The sequence below is a fragment of the Lolium perenne genome, chromosome 6, assembly GCF_019359855.2.
Source record: "Lolium perenne isolate Kyuss_39 chromosome 6, Kyuss_2.0, whole genome shotgun sequence".
Taxonomy (NCBI): domain Eukaryota; kingdom Viridiplantae; phylum Streptophyta; class Magnoliopsida; order Poales; family Poaceae; genus Lolium; species Lolium perenne.
The window spans coordinates 270,197,242-270,223,567 of record NC_067249.2 but is presented as its reverse complement, the minus strand read 5'-3'; the positions used below and the strand labels follow the sequence as shown (position 1 = coordinate 270,223,567).

The window sequence follows — 26,326 nt, the reverse complement described above, 5'->3', positions numbered from 1 at the left end:
AGAATGTTACAAGAGTATCAGACTTAGCCTAGATAGCTACAAATTATTTAGCACCCCTCATTGAAGGAGATATGCCCTAGAGGCAATAATAAAGTGGTTATTATTTATATCTTTATGTTTATGATAAATGTTTATATATCATGCTAGAATTGTATAAACCGAAACATTAGTACATGTGTGATATGTAGACAAACAAGAAGTCCCTAGTATGCCTCTTAAACTAGCTTGTTGATTAATGGATGATTAGTTTCATAATCATGAACATTGGATGTTATTAATAACAAGGTTATGTCATTGTGTGAATGATGTAATGGACACACCCAATTAAGCGTAGCATAAGATCTCGTCATTAAGTTATTTGCTATAAGCTTTCGATACATAGTTACCTAGTCCTTATGACCATGAGATCATGTAAATCACTTATACCGGAAAGGTACTTTGATTACACCAAACACCACTGCGTAAATGGGTGGCTATAAAGGTGGGATTAAGTATCCGGAAAGTATGAGTTGAGGCATATGGATCAACAGTGGGATTTGTCCATCCCGATGACGGATAGATATATTCTGGGCCCTCTCGGTGGAATGTCGTCTAAATGTCTTGCAAGCATATGAATGAGTTCATAAGAGACCACATACCACGGTACGAGTAAAGAGTACTTGTCAGGAGACGAGGTTGAACAAGGTATAGAGTGATACCGAAGATCAAACCTCGGACAAGTAAAATATCGCGAGACAAAGGGAATTGGTAATATATGTGTATGGTTCATTCGATCACTAAAGTCATCGTTGAATATGTGGGAGCCATTATGGATCTCCAGATCCCGCTATTGGTTATTGGTCGGAGTGAGTACTCAACCATGTCCGCATAGTTCTCGAACCGTAGGGTGACACACTTAAAGTTGGATGTTGAAATGGTAGTTCTTGAATTATGGAATGAAGTTCGAATATTTGTTCGGAGTCCCGGATGAGATCCCGGACATCACGAGGAGTTCCGGAATGGTCCGGAGAATAAGATTCATATATAGGATGTCATTTTATGTGAAATAAAATGTCGCGGAAGGTTCTATGGAAGGTTCTAGAAGGTTCTAGAAATGTCCGGAAGAAACCACCAAGGAAGGTGGAGTCCACAAGGGACTCCACCTCCATGGCCGGCCAGCCCTAGTGGGGGTGGAGTCCCAAGTGGACTCCACCATAGGGGGCCGGCCAACCCCACATGGGAGGTGGGAATCCCACCTTTGGGTGGGAGTCCTAGTTGGGCTAGGTTTGCCCCCTCCTATGGAAGGTTTTGGTTTCGGGTCTTATTCGAAGACTTGGACACCAACACTTGGGATCCACCTATATAATGAGGGGCCAAGGGAGGGGGCCGGCCACCCCAAGACCATAGCTTGGCCGCCCCTTGAGTGGCCGGCCACCCCCTCCCAAACCCTAGCTTTGCTCCTCCACTTCATATTGTCCGGTTTGCTTAGCGAAGCTCCGCCGGACTTCTACACTGCCACCGACACCACGCCGTCGTGCTGTCGGATTCAAGAGGAGCTACTACTTCCGCTGCCCGCTGGAACGGGGAGGTGGACGTCGTCTTCATCAACAACCGAACGTGTGACCGAGTACGGAGGTGCTGCCCGTTCGTGGCGCCGGAACCGATCGTGATCAAGATCTTCTACGCGCTTTTGCAAGCGGCAAGTGATCGTCTACCGCAGCAACAAGAGCCTCATCTTGTAGGCTTTGGAATCTCTTCAAGGGTGAGACTCGATACCCCCTCGTTGCTACCGTCTTCTAGATTGCATCTTGGCTTGGATTGCGTGTTCGCGGTAGGAAAATTTTTGTTTTCTATGCAACGTTATCCTACAGTGGTATCAGAGCTGTGTCTATGCATAGATGGTTGCACGAGTAGAACACAATGGTTTGTGGGCGTTGATGCTCTTGTTATCTTTAGTTTGAGTACTTTGCATCTTTATGGCATAGTGGGATGAAGCGGCTCGGACTAACTTTACATGACCGCGTTCATGAGACTTGTTCCTCGTTCGACATGCAACTTGTATTGCATAAGAGGCTTTGCGGGTGTCTGTCTCTCCTACTATAGTAAAGATTCAATTTACTCTTCTATTGAAAACATTAGTATCAACGTTGTGGTTCATGTTCGTAGGTAGATTAGATCTCTCTCGAAAACCCTAAACCACGTAAAATATGCAAACCAAATTAGAGACGTCTAACTTGTTTTTGCAGGGTTTGGTGATGTGATATGGCCATGATATGATGATGAATATGTATGAGATGATCATTATTGTATTGTGGCAACCGGCAGGAGCCTTATGGTTGTCTTTAAATTTCATGTTGAGTAGTATTTCAAAGTAGTTGTAATAGTTGCTACATGGAGGACAAACATGAAGACGGTGCCATTGACCTTGGTGCTATGCCGACGATGATGGAGATCATGCCCGAAGATGATGGAGATCATATCCGTGCTTTGGAGATGAAGATCAAAGGCACAAGAACAAAAGGGCCATATCATATCACATATGAACTGCATGTGATGTTAATCCTTTTTATGCATCTTATTTTGCTTAGATCGCGACGGTAGCATTATAAGATGATCCCTCACTAAAATCTCAAGATAATAAAGTGTTCATCCTTAGTAGCACCGTTATTAAGTCTTATCGTTTCAAGCATCTCGTGATGATCGGGTGTGATAGATTCGATAAGTACATACAACGGGTGCAAGACAGTTTTGCACATGCGGATACTAAGGTGGCCTTGACGAGCCTAGCATGTACGTACATGGTCTCGGAACACGTGATACCGAAAGGTAGAGCATGAATCATATGGTTGATATGATGAACACTATGAGTGTTCGCCATTGAAATCACACCTTTTCTCGTGATGATCGGGTTTAGGTGCGGTGGATTTGGTTCGTGTGATCACTAAGACAATGCGAGGGATATTGTTTTGAGTGGGAGTTCACCTAGGGTTTTAATTATGTTGAATTAAAATTTGAACTCAATTTGTCATAAACTTAGTCTAAACTATTGCAAATATATGTTGTAGAGATGGCGTCCTCAATCAATTTTAATCAGTTCCTAGAGAAAGAGAAACTTAAGAGCAACGGTAGCAACTTCACCGATCGGGTTCCGTCATGTGAGGATCTTCCTCTCCGGCGGAAATCTGCAATTTGTGCTTGATGCACCGCTAGGTGACCCTCCCGAGAAGATGAATCCGATGAAGTAAAAGCTGTTTACGCAACTCGGAAAACTCGGTACTCTCAAGTTCGGTGTGCCATCCCGTGCGATGCGGAATCCGATCTTCAAAAACGTTTTGAGCACCATGATCCTCATGAGTTGATGAATGAGCTGAAAGCTATATTCGAGACTCATGCGGCGATGGAATGCTATGAAGCATCGAAACATTTCTTCAGCTGTATGATGGAAGAAGGCAGCTCCGTTAGTGAGCACATGTTCGCCATGACCGGGCATGCGAAGAAACTCGGTGACTTGGGAATAGTGATTCCTAACAGATCGGGATTAATCGTGTCCTTCAATCACCGCCACCAAGTTACAAGAACTTTGTGATGAACTACAATATGCGAGAACATGAACAAGGAGTTACCTGAACTCTTTGGCATGCTAAAAGCTGCTGAGATTGAGATCAAGAAAGAGCACCAAGTGTTGATGGTCAACAAGACCACCAGTTTCAAGAAACAGGGGCAAGTCTAAGGGAAAATTCAAGAAGGGTGGCAAGAAAGCTGCCACGCCTCCTATGAAACCTAAGAACGGCCCTAAGCCTGATGCTTGAGTGCTATTACTGCAAGGAGAAGGGACAACTGGAAGCGTAATTGCTCCAAGTATCTCGGCTGATCTAAAGAGCGGCCTTGTCAAGAAGAAGAAAGAAGGTATATCGATATACATGTTATAGATGTTTATCTCACTAGTTCTCGTTCTAGTACACTGGGTATTTGATACTGGTTCGGTTGCTCATATTTGTAACTCAAAGCAGGGAACTAAAGAATAAACGACAACTGCTGAAAGATGAAGTGACGATGCGCGTTGGAAACGGATCCAAGGTCAATGTGATCGCAATCGGGACACTTCCTCTACATCTACCTTCGGGATTAGTTTTAAGCCTAAATAATTGTTATTATGTACTGCGTTGAGCATGAACATTATATCTGGATCTTGTTTAATGCAAGACGGTTATTCATTCAAGTCTGAGAATAATGGTTGTTCTATTTTTATGAATAATATCTTTTATGGTCGAGCACCACAAAAGAATGGCTTATTTCTGTTAGATCTCGATAGTAGTGATACACATATACATAACATTGATGCTAAGCGAATTAAACTAAATGATAATTCTACTTATATGTGGCACTTTGTCGTCTTGGTCATATTGGAGTGAAACGCATGAAGAAACTCCATCTCGATGGATTACTTGAATCACTTGACTTTGAGTCACTTGATAGATGCGAAGCATGTCTAATGGGAAAAATGACAAAGACTCCATTCTGGTATGATGGAGCGAGCTACTGACTTATTGGAAATCATACATACCGATGTATGTGGACCAATGAGCGTAGCATCGCGCGGTGGTTATCGTTATGTTCTAACCTTCACGAGATGATCTGAGTAGATATGGGTATATCTATTTCATGAAACATAAATCCGAAACTTTCGAGAAGTTTAAGGAATTTCAAAGTGAAGTAGAAAATCAACGTAACAAGAAGATCAAATTTCTACGATCTGATCGTGGAGGTGAATATCTGAGTTATGAGTTTGGCATGCATTTAAAGAAATGCGGAATACTTTCACAATTGACACCGCAGGGAACACCTCAACGAAACGGTGTGTCCGAACGTCGTAATCGAACTCTCTTAGATATGGTTCGTAGTATGATGTCTCTTACTTGATTTGCCGTTATCATTTTGGAGTTATGCATTAGAGACAGCCGCATTCACTTTAAATAGAGCACCATCAAAATCCGTAGAAACGACACCGTATAAATTATGGTTTAATAAGAAACCTAAGTCATCGTTCTGAAAGTTTGGGGTTGCGAAGCCTATGTAAAGAAGTTAAAACCGGACAAGCTAGAACCCAAAGCGGAGAAATGCGTCTTCATAGGTTATCCTAAGGAAACTATAGGATACACTTTCTATCACAGATCCGAAGGCAAAATCTTTGTTGCTAAGAACAGAACCTTTCTTGAGAAAGAATTTCTCACTAAAGAAGTGACTGGAAGAAAAGTAGAACTCGATGAGATTGATGAATCTATACTCGTTGATCAGAGTAGCGCGATACCGGAAGTTGTACTGTACCGCCTACACCGGCAACAGAGGAAGCTAATGATAATGATCATGAAACTTCGAACGAGGAAACTCGAACCTCGCAGATCGACAAGGGAACGTGCCACTCCTGATTGGTATGATCCTTGTCTAAATGTCATGATTGTGGATAACAATGATGAGGACCTGCGACGTATGAAGAAGCGATGATGAGCCCAGATTCCAACAAATGGCAAGAAGCCATGAAATCCGAAATGGGATCCATGTATGATAACAAAGTATGGACTTTGGTAGACTTACGATAGCCGAAAGGCTGTCGAAAATAAATGGATCTTCAAGAGAAAAACAGATGCTGATGGTAATATTACTGTCTATAAAGCTCGACTTGTCGCAAAGGGTTTCCGACAAATTCAAGGAGTTGACTACGATGAGACTTTCTCACCTGTAGCGAAGCTGAAATCTGTGAGGATTTTGTTAGCAATAGCTGCATTTTTCGATTATGAGATTTGGCAGATGGATGTCAAAACGGCGTTCCTTAATGGAGACATTGAGGAAGAGTTGTATATGGTACAACCCAAAGGTTTTGTCGATCCTAAAAATGCTGACAAAGTATGCAAACTTCAGCGTTCAATCTATGGACTGAAGCAAGCATCGAGAAGTTGGAACCGACGCTTTGATAAGGTGATCAAAGACTTCGGGTTTATACAGTGTCATGGAGAGGCCTGTATTTACAAGAAAGTGAGTGGGAGCTCTGTAGCATTCCTGATATTATATGTAGATGACATATTATTGATCGGGAATGATATAGAACTTTAAGCAGTGTTAAGGGTTATTTGAATAATAGTTTTTCAATGAAAGACCTTGGTGAAGCATCGTATATATTAGGCATCAAGATTTATAGAGATAGATCAAGACGTCTAATAGGGCTATCACAGAGTACATATCTGGACAAGATTCTAAAGAAGTTTAGAATGGACGAAAGTAAGAAAGGGTTCTTACCTATGTTACCAGGCAAGGTATTGAGTAAAACTCAAGGACCGGCTACGGCAGAAGAAAGAGAAAGGATGTGTAACATCCCCTATGCCTCGGCAGTAGGATCTATCATGTATGCCATGCTATGTACTAGACCGGATATAGCACATGCTTTGTTAGTTTGACTAGCAGATATCAAAGTGATCCAGGAATGGAACATCGGACAATGATCAAGAATATCCTGAAGTACTTGAAAAGAACTAAGGATATGTTTCTTTGTTATGGAGGTGACCAAGAGCTCGTTGTAAACGGTTACACCGATGCAAGTTGGAACACCGATCCCGATGACTCTAAGTCACAATGCAGGTACGTGTTTATATTGAATGGTGCTGCGATAAGCTGGGCAAGCTCGAAGCGGTGCACGGTGGCGAAGTCTTCAACGAGAATCGAGTACATAGCGGCTTCGGAGGCTTCATCGAAGCGGTATGGATGAAGAGGTTCATTGTAGAGCTCGGTGTGGTTCCGAGTGCATTGGACCCATTAATCATTTCCGTGATAACATGGGTGCCATCGCCAATGCACAAGAGCCAAGGTCACACAAGAGGCTGAAGCATATCAAGCTGCGTTACCACTCGATTCGCGAGTACATCGAAGATGGAGAAGTAAAGATTTGCAAAGTACACACTGATCTGAATGTAGCAGATCCGTTGACTAAAGCTCTCCCTAGGGCAAAGCATGACCAACACCAGAATGCCATGGGTGTTAGGTATATTACAATGTAATCTAGATTATTGACTCTAGTGCAAGTGGGAGGCGAAGGAGATATGCCCTAGAGGCAATAATAAAGTGGTTATTATTTATATCTTTATGTTTATGATAAATGTTTATATATCATGCTAGAATTGTATTAACCGAAACATTAGTACATGTGTGATATGTAGACAAACAAGAAGTCCCTAGTATGCCTCTTAAACTAGCTTGTTGATTAATGGATGATTAGTTTCATAATCATGAACATTGGATGTTATTAATAACAAGGTTATGTCATTGTGTGAATGATGTAATGGACACACCCAATTAAGCGTAGCATAAGATCTCGTCATTAAGTTATTTGCTATAAGCTTTCGATACATAGTTACCTAGTCCTTATGACCATGAGATCATGTAAATCACTTATACCGGAAAGGTACTTTGATTACACCAAACACCACTGCGTAAATGGGTGGCTATAAAGGTGGGATTAAGTATCCGGAAAGTATGAGTTGAGGCATATGGATCAACAGTGGGATTTGTCCATCCCGATGACGGATAGATATACTCTGGGCCCTCTCGGTGGAATGTCGTCTAAATGTCTTGCAAGCATATGAATGAGTTCATAAGAGACCACATACCACGGTACGAGTAAAGAGTACTTGTCAGGAGACGAGGTTGAACAAGGTATAGAGTGATACCGAAGATCAAACCTCGGACAAGTAAAATATCGCGAGACAAAGGGAATTGGTAATATATGTGTATGGTTCATTCGATCACTAAAGTCATCGTTGAATATGTGGGAGCCATTATGGATCTCAGATCCCGCTATTGGTTATTGGTCGGAGTGAGTACTCAACCATGTCCGCATAGTTCTCGAACCGTAGGGTGACACACTTAAAGTTGGATGTTGAAATGGTAGTTCTTGAATTATGGAATGAAGTTCGAATATTTGTTCGGAGTCCCGGATGAGATCCCGGACATCACGAGGAGTTCCGGAATGGTCCGAGAATAAGATTCATATATAGGATGTCATTTTATGTGAAATAAAATGTCGCGGAAGGTTCTATGGAAGGTTCTAGAAGGTTCTAGAAAAGTCCGGAAGAAACCACCAAGGAAGGTGGAGTCCACAAGGGACTCCACCTCCATGGCCGGCCAGCCCTAGTGGGGGTGGAGTCCCAAGTGGACTCCACCATAGGGGGCCGGCCACCCCCCCACATGGGAGGTGGGAATCCCACCTTTGGGTGGGAGTCCTAGTTGGGCTAGGTTTGCCCCCTCCTATGGAAGGTTTTGGTTTCGGGTCTTATTCGAAGACTTGGACACCAACACTTGGGATCCACCTATATAATGAGGGGCCAAGGGAGGGGGCCGGCCACCCCAAGACCATAGCTTGGCCGCCCCCCTTGAGTGGCCGGCCACCCCCTCCCAAACCCTAGCTTTGCTCCTCCACTTCATATTGTCCGGTTTGCTTAGCGAAGCTCCGCCGGACTTCTACACCGCCACCGACACCACGCCGTCGTGCTGTCGGATTCAAGAGGAGCTACTACTTCCGCTGCCCGCTGGAACGGGGAGGTGGACGTCGTCTTCATCAACAACCGAACGTGTGACCGAGTACGGAGGTGCTGCCCGTTCGTGGCGCCGGAACCGATCGTGATCAAGATCTTCTACGCGCTTTTGCAAGCGGCAAGTGATCGTCTACCGCAGCAACAAGAGCCTCATCTTGTAGGCTTTGGAATCTCTTCAAGGGTGAGACTCGATACCCCCTCGTTGCTACCGTCTTCTAGATTGCATCTTGGCTTGGATTGCGTGTTCGCGGTAGGAAAATTTTTGTTTTCTATGCAACGTTATCCTACACTCATGACTAGTGGCTAGTGCTAAACCTTAAAAGTAACTACCCTAGATGGGAACTGGTGAAATGAAATGACTTTGAAAACCTTGGAATGATGAGTCATTCTATTGAGAGATTTTGAAGGTGAATATGACTTATGAATGACTTGGTGAATTTTACAAAACGGATGGTTGGGTTCGGATGCGATACCATTCCAATTTCAAGTACCCCCACAATACCTGAATCTGGGTAAGGCTTAACTGGAAACTTATGTATTTTAGTATGGGTTCCCTCTGAACAAGCGTCATAGGGGTTATGCCGAGGCTACCTCCATTGAAAGTGAAATGACGTGAAATGAGGTGAATGTCCTACCCAAGCCCTGTGCAGTTCCCAGGCTGACGGTTTGTCTTCACTGGGAGGCCAAGCTCATGGGGAGAGGTGCCTATACTAGGGTATGTAAATGAAAGGTTAGGATGGGTAGTTCGCGTACTGCGTACGATAAATCAGGGGCCGATTACCCTGACGAACTATTGCAATTGTTGTGGCACAAGTGTACAACCTCTGCAGAGTTTAACCTATTCGAATAGCCGCGTCCGCGGTCATGGACAGTTGGAAAGGCCATACTGTTCCGTCATCAGAACTTTTCTAAAAATATGAATGGTGGCTTGTGATTTGAATTGAAAGGTGACTTTGACCTTGAATCACAACTGAGTTGTGGGAATGACACTAATGTTCCCGCTGGAGTTAAGCTAGTCAAATGTAGAGTTGTTTACTAAAGTGCTTATGAAATAAAACTGGCATTATGCAAATGAACCTAGAGCTTAGCACCCCCCCTTACCCTAGTTGATAGTACTTACATTAGTATTAGTTTGCGAGTACTTTAAAGTACTCATGGCCTTGTCCCTGGCTATTCAAATGGCCAGACTATGAGGAGGAGCCCCAGTACCAAGATGAAGGACAGCAGGACGTCTACGACCACTAGGATCACTCCTGACGTCAACAGTTGCCTGTGGAACAGATGGACCAAGACCGCTACTATTTCGCTTCCGCTATGTGTTTTGTATTTGGATCTCTAGATCTCCTATGTTGTACTAAGACTGGATCATGTGATCCTTTATTTGTAAGACGATTATGGTATGTAATGAATGTGTTGTGATATCAATCTATTATGTCTCGCAAAAACAATATTCCTGGGATTGCGAGGAATGGCATAATAGGCATCTGGACTTAAAAATCCGGGTGTTGACACTAATGTTTTTACAGAAGCAAGCAAACAAAGAGGAAATATTCTTTCGTTACAACTTCGAGTGAGTGTTATAACTGTCTTACATACATTTGATTTCGCTTACTTGATGTGAAGCAGTCTAAATAATCCGGCGAGTTATGCGTGTGCAGCTTCCACTATATTCTTCTAATCATTCAGCTTAATAAAGGAGTAGTACTTGTCATGGACTCGAAACGTAAAGACCATGGGGAATGGGCGAACATGGTTGCCCTGCTCCAGAGGTTATTTTAATCAATATCGTATCGGCATCTTTATCTGATCTCATTTGATGATATCATCAATTAATCAATAACTCATTTACTCATTTTTTATTTGCCGGGCAGGGCATGGAAACGGTTCATCAATACTGTTCCGGGTAAATGGAAACCAGAGCTTACATTTAAAGATCGCGATGTAAGTAGTACTATATAGCCATGCCCGAGAATCTCTTTGATATTTTGTTTCAATATGATGCTTGATTATTAGTTTGATCGAACTATTTTTTCGTAAAGTGTTTGAAGCAGGAACCCGAAAATAACTTATGTAGATACTACTTCTGCGAGTTCATTCGCGAGATGACCTATCACAGGGACCCGGACCGAGGCTATACAAGCCATTCGTATACGTGAACAATATTTCACAATTAATCTTATTTTATTATCATCAATTGTATTGAGTTCCATTTATATATATTGATCTCCTTTTTTTAATTTAGATGGAACGCCTGCGGGACTCTCTCCTCACGGAGGATCGCATACGAGCAATTCAAGAGAAACTTGCGGGATTCTTTCTTAGCGAGGTCATAGCTCAATCTGGAGAATACCATCGGGAGTTCGTATATCTATGACTTAGGGATATGAATAGATATGGTATCTTTGGTCCCGGCTTTATATATTGTAAACATGTATTACTTGTACTGTATTTCATGACGATGTCTATATATACATGACGATGTTTGTGGATGCATTGCAATCGATATTAATATATCCATATGCAGGTGCACGGGTTCATGACTAGTACACATAATTGATGTCACGACTCAAGAAAGAGAGGCCAAATGATAATATAGTTTACTCACTGGTAGAAGCGCGTGGCACGCGAGAGCCAGATACCATCAAATATAAATTGAGCTATATAGCTGGCCACGCATATATTTAAAGCACGCGAGAGTCCAAGGCTTCATCTATTTAAACCGTTTGTTTCCTCTCTCTCCAGACATCCTTCAAACAACACCATTTGCGGTAGTCTGGGCAGATAGTCTCGGCTCATACCATTTGCTCCCAGTTGTATTTGATAGTGATAGCAATGGCCTCCACCAACAGCTGGACCCTCGAGTTGGAGTCGCAGGTATCTGCGCCGCGCAAGTTCCGCGCCACCGTCATGGACTGGCACACTCTGGCACCCAAACTTGCCCCGCACATCGTCGACAACGCCCACCATGTTGAGGGAGATGGTGGCATAGGCAGCGTCAGGCACTACAATTGCGCCTCAGGTACGCGTACCACACATATGCCATGTGTTCATGCCACATGATGTCCGGCGCACATATTCAGATCATAACACGCAGTTGATCGTGCAGCCATGCCCTTCAAGGTCATGAGGAAGAAGGTTGAGTTCCTTGATGTGGACAAGTGTGAGTGCAAATACACCATCGAGTGTGACGGCATTGAGACTGCCACGTGGGACATCAAGATGGAGCCAACGGCCAGCGGTGGGAGTGTGGCCAAGGTGGAATGCATATACAAGCAGCAGCCGAGTGAGGAGGGTAACGACATGATGCTCAAGGCCAAGGACTCTGCTGCCGAGATGTTCAAGATTGTTGAGGCCTATCTCCTCGCCAATTCGGATGCATACAACTAAGTCAGCAAAGAGCGATCATACATAATAGTGGTGATTTCTCCCGATGAATAAAAATGTTCCAACCTCCAAGTGGTATGCCAGATCAAGTTGGGTGTGGATTTATGAAGTTAAAAATATTACGTGTATTTCTAAACATTAAGTGGTTTTTAAAAAATTTGAGTGTGGGTTTGTTTGAAGCTGTTGTTGCTTGCATATGTATCTTCCTCATGGTTCTGCAGAAGAATAAAATAAAGTATTAAGCGTGGGTTTGTTTGAAGCTATTGTTGCTTGCATATGTATCTTCGTCATGGTTCTACACAAGAATAAAATAAAGTATGTGAAATACATTACACTCTTATTTGAAATCAGTAGGTTCTTTCCATCCATAAAGTTAACAAGACTTAAAATCCAGCCAATCGGTAATAGACGATGAGCAATATGTAAAAAAATTACCACTGATGGCATGGAGCCCAACCTGTTCAACAGCCCAAGAGCTAGTCGCACCCTCCAACGGAGCACAAGGACATACATTAAACAAATCATTGTTAGTGGCGTTGGAACCGACAATCTAGTACTATAGATCAATAGAAATCATGTCTTCTTCTCCCTACAATTTGCCTACCATCTACACGTTCAAATCTCTACTAATAAGTTACGGATCGGTGATGTTGGTAGGTCAAAAAAACCGAAACAAATTTTCGTCCGTCAAAAAAACCGTCCGTCCCCTTCTTGGTTTCTCTGGTTCGTTTCCCCGACCGATCCCTGCCCTGCCCAGTCAAGATTTCGTACGTCTGGTGATAAACATAGAAACAGAAAAGCTACGTAACCGGATTGGACTCGCGGATGCCTTCTACCGAACCATAAGCCACCTGATCGGGTTCGAGAGTCCAATTGGAGTACATGCTCGAGTCATGCTTTGCAATTGGCGCTGAGTCCAATACGTGAGAGACGTGTTTCTTTCCTGGCCAAAGGCGTGTATATATACACAAGAAAAAGCAGCGATCTGGATCCGAGCTTCCATCGCGTCTGCCCGTAACTGCCTGTATCCAGCACCCGCACGCTGGGCTCCATGGCCGGATCGTCAAGTCGTGAGTCCTCGTGATCTTTTGTACAGCCTCGGGGACGATGCGACGGCGACAGGCAACTCGCAGAGTTTCAGCTACATGTGGGATGCATCGAGATGGCGCGCGAGCTCGACCATGGCGTCATGGCACAGTACAGAAGCGGGCCGCTCGCGATCAACGGGTGGAGGTTGCCGCTTGACTGGAGTTGGATGTTTCTTAGTTCCAGGATGACGGAGCCAAACAATCTATGTGGTCAATCCTTATCTGTGATATTCGGTGTATGGCGATCATGGTCATGGTTAGGTGAGGCGACGACCGACTATTAGATTCGGCACAGGCTGCAGGAACGCCATACTGCCGGCGAGGACGTCTTCGGGCTGCTCTAGGAGGCCACACTGCCGGCCGATTGCCCGGCCAGAGACAACGACTACTACGACGAGACGAGGACGATGAGGGATTGGAGCCAGGTGATGACGTCGTCGACCTGCTCGAGAAGGCCACGCTGCTGACGGCTCGCCTGGCCAGCGACAAGGGTACTACGACGAGATGAGGATGAGTAGGAATTCACAAAATTGCCCGGCCAGCGACAACAACTACGTAACTACGATGAGACGAGGACGATGAGGGATTGGAGCCAGGCGATGACGTCGTCGACCTGCTCGAGAAGGCCACGCTAGCTACTGACGGCTCGCCTGGCCAGCGACAACGAGTACTACGACGAGATTGTTGGGATTCTCCCACGGATTGATCACATCAAACTAGACGAACACACGCGACACAAAATTTATTGCCAAGGGTGCGTGTCGCACCCTCTACATTTTTCTCTCTTTATTGCTTTTCTGTTTTTCTCCACAACTCACGATATACAATCTAGCCTGACTCACCGTGTGTATATACACGCAGAGCCTCGACCAGGACTTGACCGACTAACACTCCTATACCGACTCGATTGTTACTTTCCTAAACAAGCTACTAACCGACTAGTACTATACGGCTGATCAATTGCTACCTATCTAGCTCATGAATCCCAACCGGAATAGTACTAGGACTCTACGTCTAGACCAAAGGCCTAGCACACGCGCTGCAATTAACTTGCCTAAACAGGAAACCTACTTGAACTTAAACACTAACTAGAGTTAGAAGATTATTGCTAACAGAGATGAGGATGAGTAGGAATTGCGAGGGAGTAGGCCGACACGAGCAGCAGCAGCAGCTTGGACGTACGACAGGAGATGCTACTTCATGGGCTCCTACGAGAGTACTACACGAAATTTGCTTCTATACCAGAAGCAAGTGACTCGATCTGTAGTTCTGTACGTTACAGCTAGCCTAGCTAGCTCTTTTTCCCGGGAATTGGAGAGGAGAGCTGAATGGAGGACGACGCACGGAACGAAACTTCCAGCCGCAGCTCCAGCTCGAGCTCGGGCTCGGCGGCTGCCAGAAGGTTTCCATGGACGCCGACGGTGTTTTCCGGCCTTTAGGATGGGCTCGTGTCGCTGTGGGGTGGTGGTGATGTGATGCGTTTATGGCCTTTAGGACGGCCTTTATGACAGGGGTGAGACGACTTCACCGGCCTCGACCTCTCCTGCTCACCGGTGCTGCGATGCGTTTCAGGCTGCTATTTCAGAAGGACTCCACCGGCCTGTGTCTGTGTGGTCGAGGGAGGCTGCTCCAGTTGAAGTTTGAGAAGGAGCCGATTTGCTTGTTCCGTTTATTTTCTTTTGATCCGATTTGTCTCTTCTTTGTGTCCATCTTTGGATGGTCATCCGGCGGCCATAGAGCCCCAGGTAATGCCGAGCTATCGGCAGAGCAGGCAGCAATAGCAGGGACAAGCTCAGGAATAAAATCGGGCCCTGCCTTTCGTGGACTATAGAACTAGAGCACGGACAAAATACATAGTAAAGCTTCAGCTAGCACACACATATTTACACACCTTGATTACCGAGAACATAGTTGTTGCGCTGAATCACCGGCCTAGGGAGGAGGTAGTATATTATTCATGTTTGTTCACAGCTCTATAATTTTATTATTCTGGCTCCCGTATACACAATATAATATGCAGACATTTATATTTGCAAATAATGATCCAACAAATGCTTGATTGGAGAAGATGGGGAAACTAAATATTTACCTGAATTCTTCCGGGCGGGCGCGTTCCAAACCGAAGTCCCAAGCGGACGCACTACAAGAGAGCTGCTAAACCGTGCGTCCTCAAGAAATGGGCACTGCAAATGAGCACGCGGCCGCCCGCTAGACGCGTCCAAATATTTATGTGATTTCGTAAGGAATGATGTAGTCATTATCTTCTCCTATCTGCAATTTATATCTGTCTAGATTATGTCTTTCGTCTGCTCTGGCATCTTCAAGATATTTGTCATGGCCTTTAATTTTTAATTATGGGTATTCTATATTTTGTTGTTCTAGAAACTTAGGTAACTTAGATGAAATTTTTTTCTTCGTACCAAACTAAAATTATATGTGTTTCGGGAATATGCATTTAGTAAAAGTACTCGTCTTTTAGTACATAGCTTTTTTCTCCCCCCGATGTAACGCAAGGGTATTTTTCCTAGTTTCTGTAATACTCGTAAGGGATGGCTCAGTCCATGGGTATTAGATGTACCAAACAAGGTGAAAATTTAGGCCTAGCATTTGTGCGAAGTTTTTTTTTAAATGGAGGCAAAAGCTTTGCCTCATCTATTAATTAAGAAAAGAGTGCTCAGTTTTTAGGAGAAAACCGAGCAAAACCTACAGCAACATGGTAAGCCCACCCCAACAACACACCCACAAGAGAACAACACCAAAAGTAAGCAACCTCTAAACCAACTAGAACCGACGACTTAGATCACAACGTCGCAAAGAAGACCCACTAAAATGACATGACAACCCAAAATAAGTCCAACAATTAATCCGCTACTGAAGCTTTCCTTGTTACGGCCCTCTTCATTATTTTGCCTCTTATAGATTTTACCTTTCTAAGAGACTTCTGCACCTTCTTGTTGATCATGTTCTCCGAGGCCTTACCCGTCAAGACGCAGGCAATTTCTTTGCCATATCCAGGGCTAGCAGCCTCCAAACTAGTGACCAACCCGCAAAGCTCTTTTGCAAAAACCTCAGAGCTAGTCACCAACACTTCTCCGCAGTCCAAAGAGGCGAGGGACTGGCAAGGCTCCGACTGCGGTGGCAAGGGTGTCATGGCCACCTCCAAGGTCTCAAAAGAGCACAACACCGATGGAAGAACCACAGGAGAATCCCACCGCAACTCATATGGCTCTGGCGTGATCTTCAACATCGGAGGCAAGAACTCGTCTAGGCCCTCGCTCTCAGCCGACCCAATAGGCTGCGGCGACTGGCAAGGGCTGCCACGAGGAGAGAAACAAGAGATGTTCTTCCTCAACCACATATTAATTCTGCCCAGCAAAGCTAAGTGGAAACTATTGGAGATATGCCCAAGAGGCAATAATAAAGTGGTTATTATATATCTTTATGTTTATGATAAATGTTTGCATACCATGCTATAATTGTATTAACCGAAACATTGATACATATGTGTTATGTGAACAACAAGGAGTCCCTAGTAAGCCTCTTGTATAACTAGCTTGTTGATTAATAGATGATCATAGTTTCATGATCATGAACATTGGTTGTTATTAATAACAAGGTTATGTCATTAGATGAATGATATAATGGACACACCCAATTAAGCGTAGCATAAGATCACGTCATTAAGTTCAAATTGCTATAAGCTTTCGATACATAGTTACCTAGTCCTTCGACCATGAGATCATGTAAATCACTTATACCGGAAGGGTACTTTGATTACATCAAACACCACTGCGTAAATGGGTGGTTATAAAGGTGGGATTAAGTATTCGGAAAGTATGAGTTGAGGCATATGGATCAAGAGTGGGATATTGTCCATCCCGATGACGGATAGATATACTCTGGGCCCTCTCGGTGGAATGTCCTTTGATTAGCTTGCAAGCATGTGACTTGGTCACAAGAGATGACATGCCACGGTACGAGTAAAGAGTACTTGTCGGAGACGAGGTTGAACAAGGTATGGAGATACCGATGATCAAACCTCGGACAAGTAAAATATCGCGTGACAAAGGGAATCGGTATCATATGTAAAATGGTTCAATCGATCACTAAGTTATCGTTGAATATGTGGGAGCCATTATGGATCTCCAGATCCCGCTATTGGTTATTGGTCGGAGAAGAGTCTCGACCATGTCTGCATAGTTCACGAACCGTAGGGTGACACACTTAAGGTTTGATGTCGTTTAAGTAGATATGGAATATGGAATGGAGTTCGAATGTTTGTTCGGAGTCTCGGATGGGAACCAGGACATCACGAGGAGGTCCGGAATGGTCCGGAGAATAAGATTCATATATAGGAAGTCATTTTCTAGGTTTGGAAATGATCCGGTATTTTTCTGGAAGGTTCTAGAAGGTTCTAGAAGAGTCCGGAAGAAATCACCACGGAAGGGACTCCACCCACCTTGGCCGGCCAGCCTAAGGGAGGAGGAGTCCCAGGTGGACTCCTCCCATGGTGGCCGGCCAGCCCCACCAAAGGAAAGGGGGAGTCCCACTCCCCCTAGGTTTGGCCATATGGAAGGTTTTGGTGTTGGGGTCTTATTCGAAGACTTTTGACCTAACCCTTGGGGATCCACCTATATAATGAGGGAGAGAGGGAGGGGGGCAGCACACCTTGGCCGCACCACCCCTTCCCCCCTTGAGGCCGGCGCCCCAGTCTCTCCCTCTCCCAAACCCTAGCCGCCCCCCTTCCTCCGGCTACTCCGCAGCGCTTAGGCGAAGCCCTGCCGGAGATCTCCACCACCACCGCCACCATGCCGTCGTGCTGTCGGGATTCCGAGGAGGATCTACTACTTCCGCTGCCCGCTGGAACGGGGAGGAGGATGTCGTCATCAACACCGAACGTGTGACCAAGTACGGAGGTGCTGCCCGTTCGTGGCACCGTCAAGATCTTCTACGCGCTTTTGCAAGCGGCAAGTGATCGTCTAAATCCACCACGAGATCTGATCTCGTTAACGCTTTGCGATCTTCAAGGGTATGTTGATCTTCACCTCGTCGCTACCATCTTCTTGATTGGATCTTGGCTTGTTCTTCGTTCTTGCGATAGGAAATTTTTTGTTTTCTATGCTACGAATCCCAACAGTGGTATCAGAGCCGTGTATATGCATAGATTGGTTGCACGAGTAGAACACAATGGTTTTGTGGGCGTTGATGCTTTTCTTGTCTTTAGTTCGTGTACTTTGCATCTTGCGGGATGGTGGGATGAAGCGGCTCGGGCTAACTTTACATGACCGCGTTCATGAGATTTGCTCCACGCTTGACATGCAACTTGGATTGCATAAGTGGCTTTGCGGGTGTCTGTCTCTCCCACCATAGTGAAGATTCAATCTACTCTTCCTATTGACAACATTAGTATCACCGTTGTGGTTCATGTTCGTAGGTAGATTGGATCTTACTCGAAAACCCTAAACCACGTAAAATATCCAAACCAAATTAGAGGCGTCTAACTTGTTTTTGCAGGGTTTGGTGATGTGATATGGCCATGATGTGATGATGAATGTGTATGAGATGATCATTATTGTATTGTGGCAACCGGCAGGAGCCTTATGGTTGTCTTTAAATTTCATGTTGAAGTATTATTTCAAATTAGTTGTAATAGTTACTACATGGGAGCACAACCATGAAGACGGCGCCATTGACCTTGACGCTACGCTGACGATGATGGAGATCATGCCCGTTGATGATGGAGATCATGTCCGTGCTTTGGAGATGAAGATCAAAGGCGCAAAGATAAAAGGGCCATATCATATCACATATGAATTGCATGTGATGTTAATCCTTTTATGCATCTTATATTGCTTAGATCGCGACGGTAGCATTATAAGATGATCCCTCTCACTAAATATCAAGATAATAAAGTGTTCATCCTTAGTATGCACCGTTGCTAAGACTTATCGTTTCGAAGCATCACGTGATGATCGGGTGTGATAGATTCTACATGTGCATACAACGGGTGCAAGCTAGTTTTGCACACGCGGATACTAAGGTTGCCTTGACGAGCCTAGCATGTACAGACATGGTCTCGGAACACGGGATACCGAAAGGTAGAGCATGAGTCATATGAATGATATGATGAACACTTTGAGTGTTCACCTTTGAAGCTACATCTTTTCTCGTGATGATCGGAATTGGTGTAGTGGACTTGGTTCGTGTGATCACTAAGACAATGCGAGGGATATTGTTTTGAGTGAGAGTTCACCTAGTTAATTTAAGAATTAAAATTTGAACTCAATTTATCATAAACTTAGTCTAAACTCTTTGCAAATATGTTGTAGATCATGGCGTCCCCTTCCATGAATTTTAACCAGTTCCTAGAGAAAGAAAAGCTTAAAAGCAATGGTAGCAACTTCACCGACTGGTTCCGTCATGTGAGGATTTTCCTCACTGGTGGAAATCTGCAATTTGTGCTCGAAGCACCGCTAGGTCCCCCACCACCACCTGCAGTATCCGAGGACGAAAAGAATGTTTACGAGACTCGGGTAACTCGGTACTCTCAAGTTCAGTGTGTCATCCTGTGCAGCCTAGAGGCGGAGCTCCAAAAGCGTTTTGAGCACCACGACCCTTATGAGCTAGTCCATGAGCTAAAAGCTATCTTTGAAACTCATGCGGCCGTGGAAAGCTATGAGGCCTCGAAACACTTCTTTGGCTGTATGATGGAAGAGGGTAGCTCCGTTAATGAGCACGTGCTCGCTATGTCCGGGCATGCGAAGAAGCTCAGTGACTTGGGGATAGTGATTCCTAACAAGCTGGGTGATGTCTACGCACGCTTCTATTCCTGTAGACAGTGTTGGGCCTCCAAGAGCAGAGGTTTGTAGAACAGCAGCAAGTTTCCCTTAAGTGAATCACCCAAGGTTTATCGAACTCAGGGAGGTAGAGGTCAAAGATATCCCTCTCAAGCAACCCTGCAATTACGATACAAGAAGTCTCTTGTGTCCCCAACACACCTAATACACTTGTCAGATGTATAGGCGCACTAGTTCGGCGAAGAGATAGTAAAATGCAAGTAATATGGATGAATATGAGTGGTAATAACAATCTGAAATAAATATGGCAGCAAGTAAACATGTAGCATAACTTGTTGGAAACGGTGTTTCAATACTTAGAAACAAGGCCTAGGGATCATACTTTCACTAGTGGACACTCTCAACAATGATCACATAAATAAATAACTTCTCTTCACTTGTGCTACTTCAAACACTCTCTTGTTGGATAACAAACACCATTCATTGTGTAGGGCTATAAAAGCACACCTCAAGCCGGAGTAAACAAGCTCCACAACATCCGGAGTTCATATTAAAGTAACCTCTAGAGTGCATAATAGACCGTTGCAATTTAGACCGAGTACTAACATAGCATACACACTGTCAACAATAGCTATGAAAGGGGGAATAGATCGCATCAATACTATCATAGTAATAGTTAACTTCATAATCTACAAGAGATTACAATCATAACCTACACCAAGTACTACATGATGCACACACTGTGAACATTACATCATGGAGGATGAATAAACTACTTTAATAACATCGCTAGAGTAGCACATAGATTAATAGTGATACAAAGCTCATGATCACATAAAGATCACATGGGAGAGAGAGATGAACCACATAGCTACCGGTAGAGCCCTCAGCCTCGGGGGAGAACTACTCCCTCCTCATCATAGGAGACAGCAACGGCGATGAAGATGGCGGTGATGTCGATGGAGATGACTCCGGGGGCAATTCCCCGTCCCGGCAGGGTGCCGGAACAGAGACTTCTGTCCCCCGAAACGGAGTTTCGCGATGGCGGCGGCGTCCCTGGAGTCTTTCTGGAGTTTCATCAATTGGTATCGAGTTTTTAGGTCACGAGGGACTTTATAGGCGAAGAGGCGGAGTCGGAGGGGCAACAGGGCTTCCTCACCACATGGCGGCGCGGCCAGGGTGGGACCCGCGCCCCCCTATGGTGTGGGTCCCCCTTGGCCCCCCTCCGGCTCTCCTTCGGTGTTCTGGAACATTCCGGGGAAAATAAGGCCTTGGGCTTTTGTTTCGTCGAATTTCGAGAATATTGCCCGAACAGCCTTTCTGGAACCAAAAACAACAGAAAACAGGAACTGGCACTGTGGCATCTTGTTAATAGGTTAGTTCCGGAAAATGCATAAAATCATTATAAAGTATGAGCAAAACATGTAGGTATTGTCATAAAACTAGCATGGAACATCAGAAATTATAGATACGTTGGAGACGTATCAAGCATCCCCAAGCTTAGTTCCTACTCGCCCTCGAGTAGGTAAACGATAACAAGGATAATTTCTGAAGTGACATGCTACTTACATAATCTTGATCATACTATTGTAAAGCATATGAGATGAATGAAGTGATTCGAAGCAATGGTAAAGACAATGATTAAACAACTGAATCATATAGCAAAGACTTTTCATGAATAGTACTTTCAAGACAAGCATCAATAAGTCTTGCATAAGAGTTAACTCATAAAGCAATAAAATCTTGATAGAAGGTTTTGAAGCAACACAAAGGAAGATATAAGTTTCAGCAGTTGCTTTCAACTTCAACATGTATATCTCATGGATAATTGTCAACACAAAGTAATATGATGAGTGCAAATAAGCAAGTATGTAAGAATCAATGCACACAGTTGACACAAGTGTTTGCTTCTAAGATAGAAAGAAGTAGGTAAACTGACTCAACATAAAGTAAAAGAATGGCCCTTCGCAGAGGGAAGCATGGATTGCTATATTTGTGCTAGAGCTTTTCATTTTGAAAACATAGAAACAATTTTGTCAACGGTAGTAATAATTCATATGTGTTATGCATAAAACCTCCTATAAGTTGCAAGCCTCATGCATCGAATACCAATAGTGCTCGCACCTTGTCCTAATTAGCTCGGATTTCCATGGATTATCATTGCATTACATATGTTTCAACCAAGTGTCACAAAGGGGTACCTCTATGTAACCTGTACAAAGGTCCAAGGAGATAGATCGCATTTGATTTCTCGTCTTTGATAAATCTCAACTTGAGGACATCCATACCGGGACAACATAGAAAACAGATAATGGACTCCTCTTTAATGCTTAAGCATTCAACAACAGATAATATTCTCATAAGAGATTGAGGATTAGTGTCCAAGCTGAAACTTCCACCATGATACATGGCTTTGGTTGGCAGCCCAAAGTTCTTCTCTAACAATATGCATACTCAAACCATTCAACTCATGGCAAATCTCCCTTACTTCAGACAAGACGAACATGCATAGCAACTCACATGATATTCAACAAAGGTGTAACAGTTGATGGCGTCCCCAGAAACATGGTTACCGCTCAACAAGCAACTTATAAGAAATAAGATACATAAGCGACATATTCATTACCACAATAGTTTTTAGGCTACTTTCCCATGAGCTATGTATTGCAAAGACAAGGAATGAATTTTTTTAAAGGTAGCACGCAAGCAATTTACTTTGGAATGGCAGAAAAATACCACATAGTAGGTAGTTATGGTGGACACAAATGGCATAGGTTTTGGCTCAAGGTTTTGGATGCACGAGAAGCATTCCCTCTCAGTACAAGGCTTTGGCTAGCAAGGTTGTTGAAGCAAACACAAGTATGAACCGGTACAGCAAAACTTACATAAGAACATATTGCAAGCATTATAAGACTCTATACTGTCTTCCTTGTTGCTAAAACACTTTTACCAGAAAATATCTAGACTTTAGAGAGACCAATCATGCAAACCAAATTTCAACAAGCTCTACGGTAGTTCTCCACTAATAGGTTTAAACTACATGATGCAAGAGCTTAAACATGATCTACTTGAGAGCTCAAAACAATTGCCAAGTATCAAATTATTCAAGACAATATACCAATTACCACATGAAGCATTTTCTATTTCCAACCAAATAGCAATAAATGCAGCAGCTTTCAACTTTTGCCATGAACATTAAAAGCGAAGAACACAAGTGTTCAAATGAAAAAGCGGAGCGTGTCTCTCTCCCACACAAGCATGATAGGATCCAATTTATTCAGAGAACTAAGATAACAAAACGAAAATAAAAACACACAGACGCTCCAAGTAAAGCACATAAGATGTGACGGAATTAAAATATAGTTTTACTAGAGGTGACCTGATAAGTTATTGATGAAGAAGGGGATGCCTTGGGCATCCCCAAGCTTAGATGCTTGAGCCTTCTTGAAATATGCAGGGATGAACCACGGGGGCATCCCCAAGCTTAGACTTTTCACTCCCCTTGATCATAATGTATCATCCTCCTCTCTTGACCCTTGAAAACTTCCTCCACACCAAACTCAAAACAAACTCATTAGAGGGTTAGTGCATAATAAAAAATTCACATATTCAGAGGTGACATAATCATTCTTAACACTTCTGGACATTGCACAAAGCTACTGAAAGTTAATGGAACAAAAAAATCCATCTAACATAGCAAAACAGGCAATGTGAAATAAAAGGCAGAATCTGTCAAAACAGAACAGTACATAAAGACGAATTTTGGCACTTAACTTGCTCAGATGAAAACGCTCAAATTGAATGAAAGTTGCGTACATATCTGAGGATCATTCACGTAAATTGGCAGATTTTTCTGAGTTACCTACAGAAGGGGCTACTCAAATTCGTGACAGCAAGAAATCTGTTTCTCATAGATAATCCAAATCTAGTATCAACCTTACTATCAAAGACTTTACTTGGCACAACAATGCAATAAAATAAAGATAAGGAGAGGTTGCTACAGTAGTAGCAACTTCCAAGACACAACAAAACAGTAGCAAAAATAAAAACATGGGTTATCTCCCAAGAAGTGCTTTCTTTATAGCCATTAAGATGGGCTCAGTAATTTTAATGATGCTCACATAAGGATGAGAGTTGAAGCAAAGAGAGCATCAAAAAGCAAGTATGAAACAAATTTAAGCCTAACCCACTTCCTATGAAAAGGAATCTTGTACACAAATAAATTTGTGAAGAACAAAGTGACAAGCATAGGAAGATAAAACACGAGTAACTTCAAGATTCTCAACATAAAGAGGGGAAACTTAATATTATTAAGATGCATATAACCATGTTTCCCTCTCTCATAATAACTTTCAGTAGCATCATTGATGAAATCCACAATATACCCATCACTTAAAACATTCTTATCATGGTTCATATGCATAAAAGTATCATTAATTTTGGCATAAGAAAAACTCTTCTTATTAATAGTAATTGGAACATGATCATTATCAAGAATTTGAACATGGTAAACAAGTTGCATACTAAGGGAATGGTTTTTGGCAATCCCATCATAACTATTACAAGTTTCATAAGGATAATTATAACCTGTGTCATAGCATTCTTTATAATAATTGTCAAAGATTGGAGGCATAGTGTCATCATAAGAAATAGAATAGTTATCTTCCACAGTATGTTCATCTGTAACCATACCATCATTGTTACTAGAAGGAGATGTATCAAACATATAATCATCAGTAGCAAAAGGATTTTCAAACACCTCATCCCCAAGCTTAGAGTTGTCTATATCATTATGGGAGGAAGCATGGATAGTACTGATACTATGGCAATTATTAACATCATAATTTTCAGAATTAGTTTCCCAGAGATTTTCAATATCAAAAGTAGTGTGCTCTTCTAAATCATGATCACTAATGTAGGTAAAGGGCATAGGAAGATCATTGTACTCAGATTCATTATCATAATAATCATTAGGAGCAACATACTTACGGCTACCTATCGTTAACTCATACACGCGGGGATATGCCGTTACCTCTTTCTTTTTATTCCCCCTCTTCTTCTTCTTCGTTCCCTTCTTCTTCTTCTTTTCCTTCTCCTCATTCCCTTCTTTAGGAGGAAGAGGCTTGAAGGGAGGCTTCTCCACATAACCTAATTTATTTCCAGAAACAATAGAAGAAACTTGGGAGGATTCCTCCTTTTTATTAATAAGTTTAAAACACACAGCGGTCCTATCATATTTTGGCAAAGTGTCATCTTCTAAAATATTTTGTATGTAAGTATTTGTATGGCAATTATCAATGCAATAAGAAAGACACCCATGCAGGACACTATTAATATCAAGATCACTCATATCTAACAAAGAAATTTTTCTTGATAACTCTTCACACCCCAAAAATAAAGTAAGTTCATCATGCTGATTAGGAATGATTTCATCATCGCAATACAAATTTGCAGCACTCATGGGGTTCGAATTATCATTGGAGGAGCATTGAAAATTAAAATGACCCACTCTATGGCAAAGTTCACAAATAAAAGGATAGAGGGCACAAACTTTTTCACCAAGATCATCTATAGCCCTAAACCACTTTCTAGTTTTTTCATTCCTATGATGGATACAATATTCATCTTCGATTTGATTAATTCCACAAGGTCTATGCATTCCACAAAAATTAACATGCTTATAAGAAATAGTATTTTCAGAAGTTTGGGCATATTTATTGCAATCATTAACAACAATTTCATTTTCCATGCAAGTGTCTTTGAAAGGTTCATGATACACGTACCAATATTCTTTAGGAACATTAATATTAGAAGCAAAGGCTCTATAGCAATCGACAATAATTTGAGGATCAAGACCATATTTAGCACTAAGCTCTTGAAAATCAACAGTTTCAATGAAAGACTTAATGCATTCATATTCATAGTTTATACCTGATTCTTTACCTTTGTCGTTCTCCCAATCTTCAGTATTCTCCTGAATTCTTTCAAGAAGATCCCATCTAGCTTCAACCTCCTTGCTTGTGAAAGATCCTTCCAAACATGCATCTAGATAGTCCTTGTGGTGTCCTGAAAGCCTTGCATAAAGATTATTAATAATAACATTACGGGGAAGCTCATGAATGGGACATTTGAGCATTAGTGACTTCAATCTCCCCCATGCTTGGGAAATACTCTCTCCATCACGAGGATAAAAGTTATAAATGTAATTCCTATCAATATGCACTTCATGAGGAGGATAAAATTTAGAATAAAAGAGAGGTAAAATTTCCTCCCAACCAAGAGATCGACCATTCTTCAGCATCTTATACCATTCCGCAGCTCTGCCCTTCAGAGATATAGAGAATAGCTTCCTCTTAACTTGGTCTTTTGAAATACCTGCACTCTCGAACAACTCGCATAATTCATGTATAAAGAGTAGATGATCACTAGGATGGACAGTCCCATCTCCAAAATAGCAATTGTTCATAGCAAGTTCAACAATTCTCATAGGTATCTTGAA

At 42.9% G+C, this 26,326-nt stretch overlaps 1 protein-coding gene across 1 annotated transcript; it reads left to right on the top strand.

The window, feature by feature from the left end:
* Window positions 1–11,288: 11,288 nt before the first annotated feature.
* LOC127326857 (pathogenesis-related protein 1) lies at window positions 11,289–12,201 on the top strand. Its single transcript, XM_051353637.2, has 2 exons — window positions 11,289–11,577; window positions 11,665–12,201. Exons 1-2 carry the CDS (start codon window positions 11,391–11,393, stop codon window positions 11,943–11,945), a joined length of 468 nt encoding a protein of 155 aa, XP_051209597.1. The 5' UTR covers window positions 11,289–11,390; the 3' UTR covers window positions 11,946–12,201.
* Window positions 12,202–26,326: the final 14,125 nt, after the last annotated feature.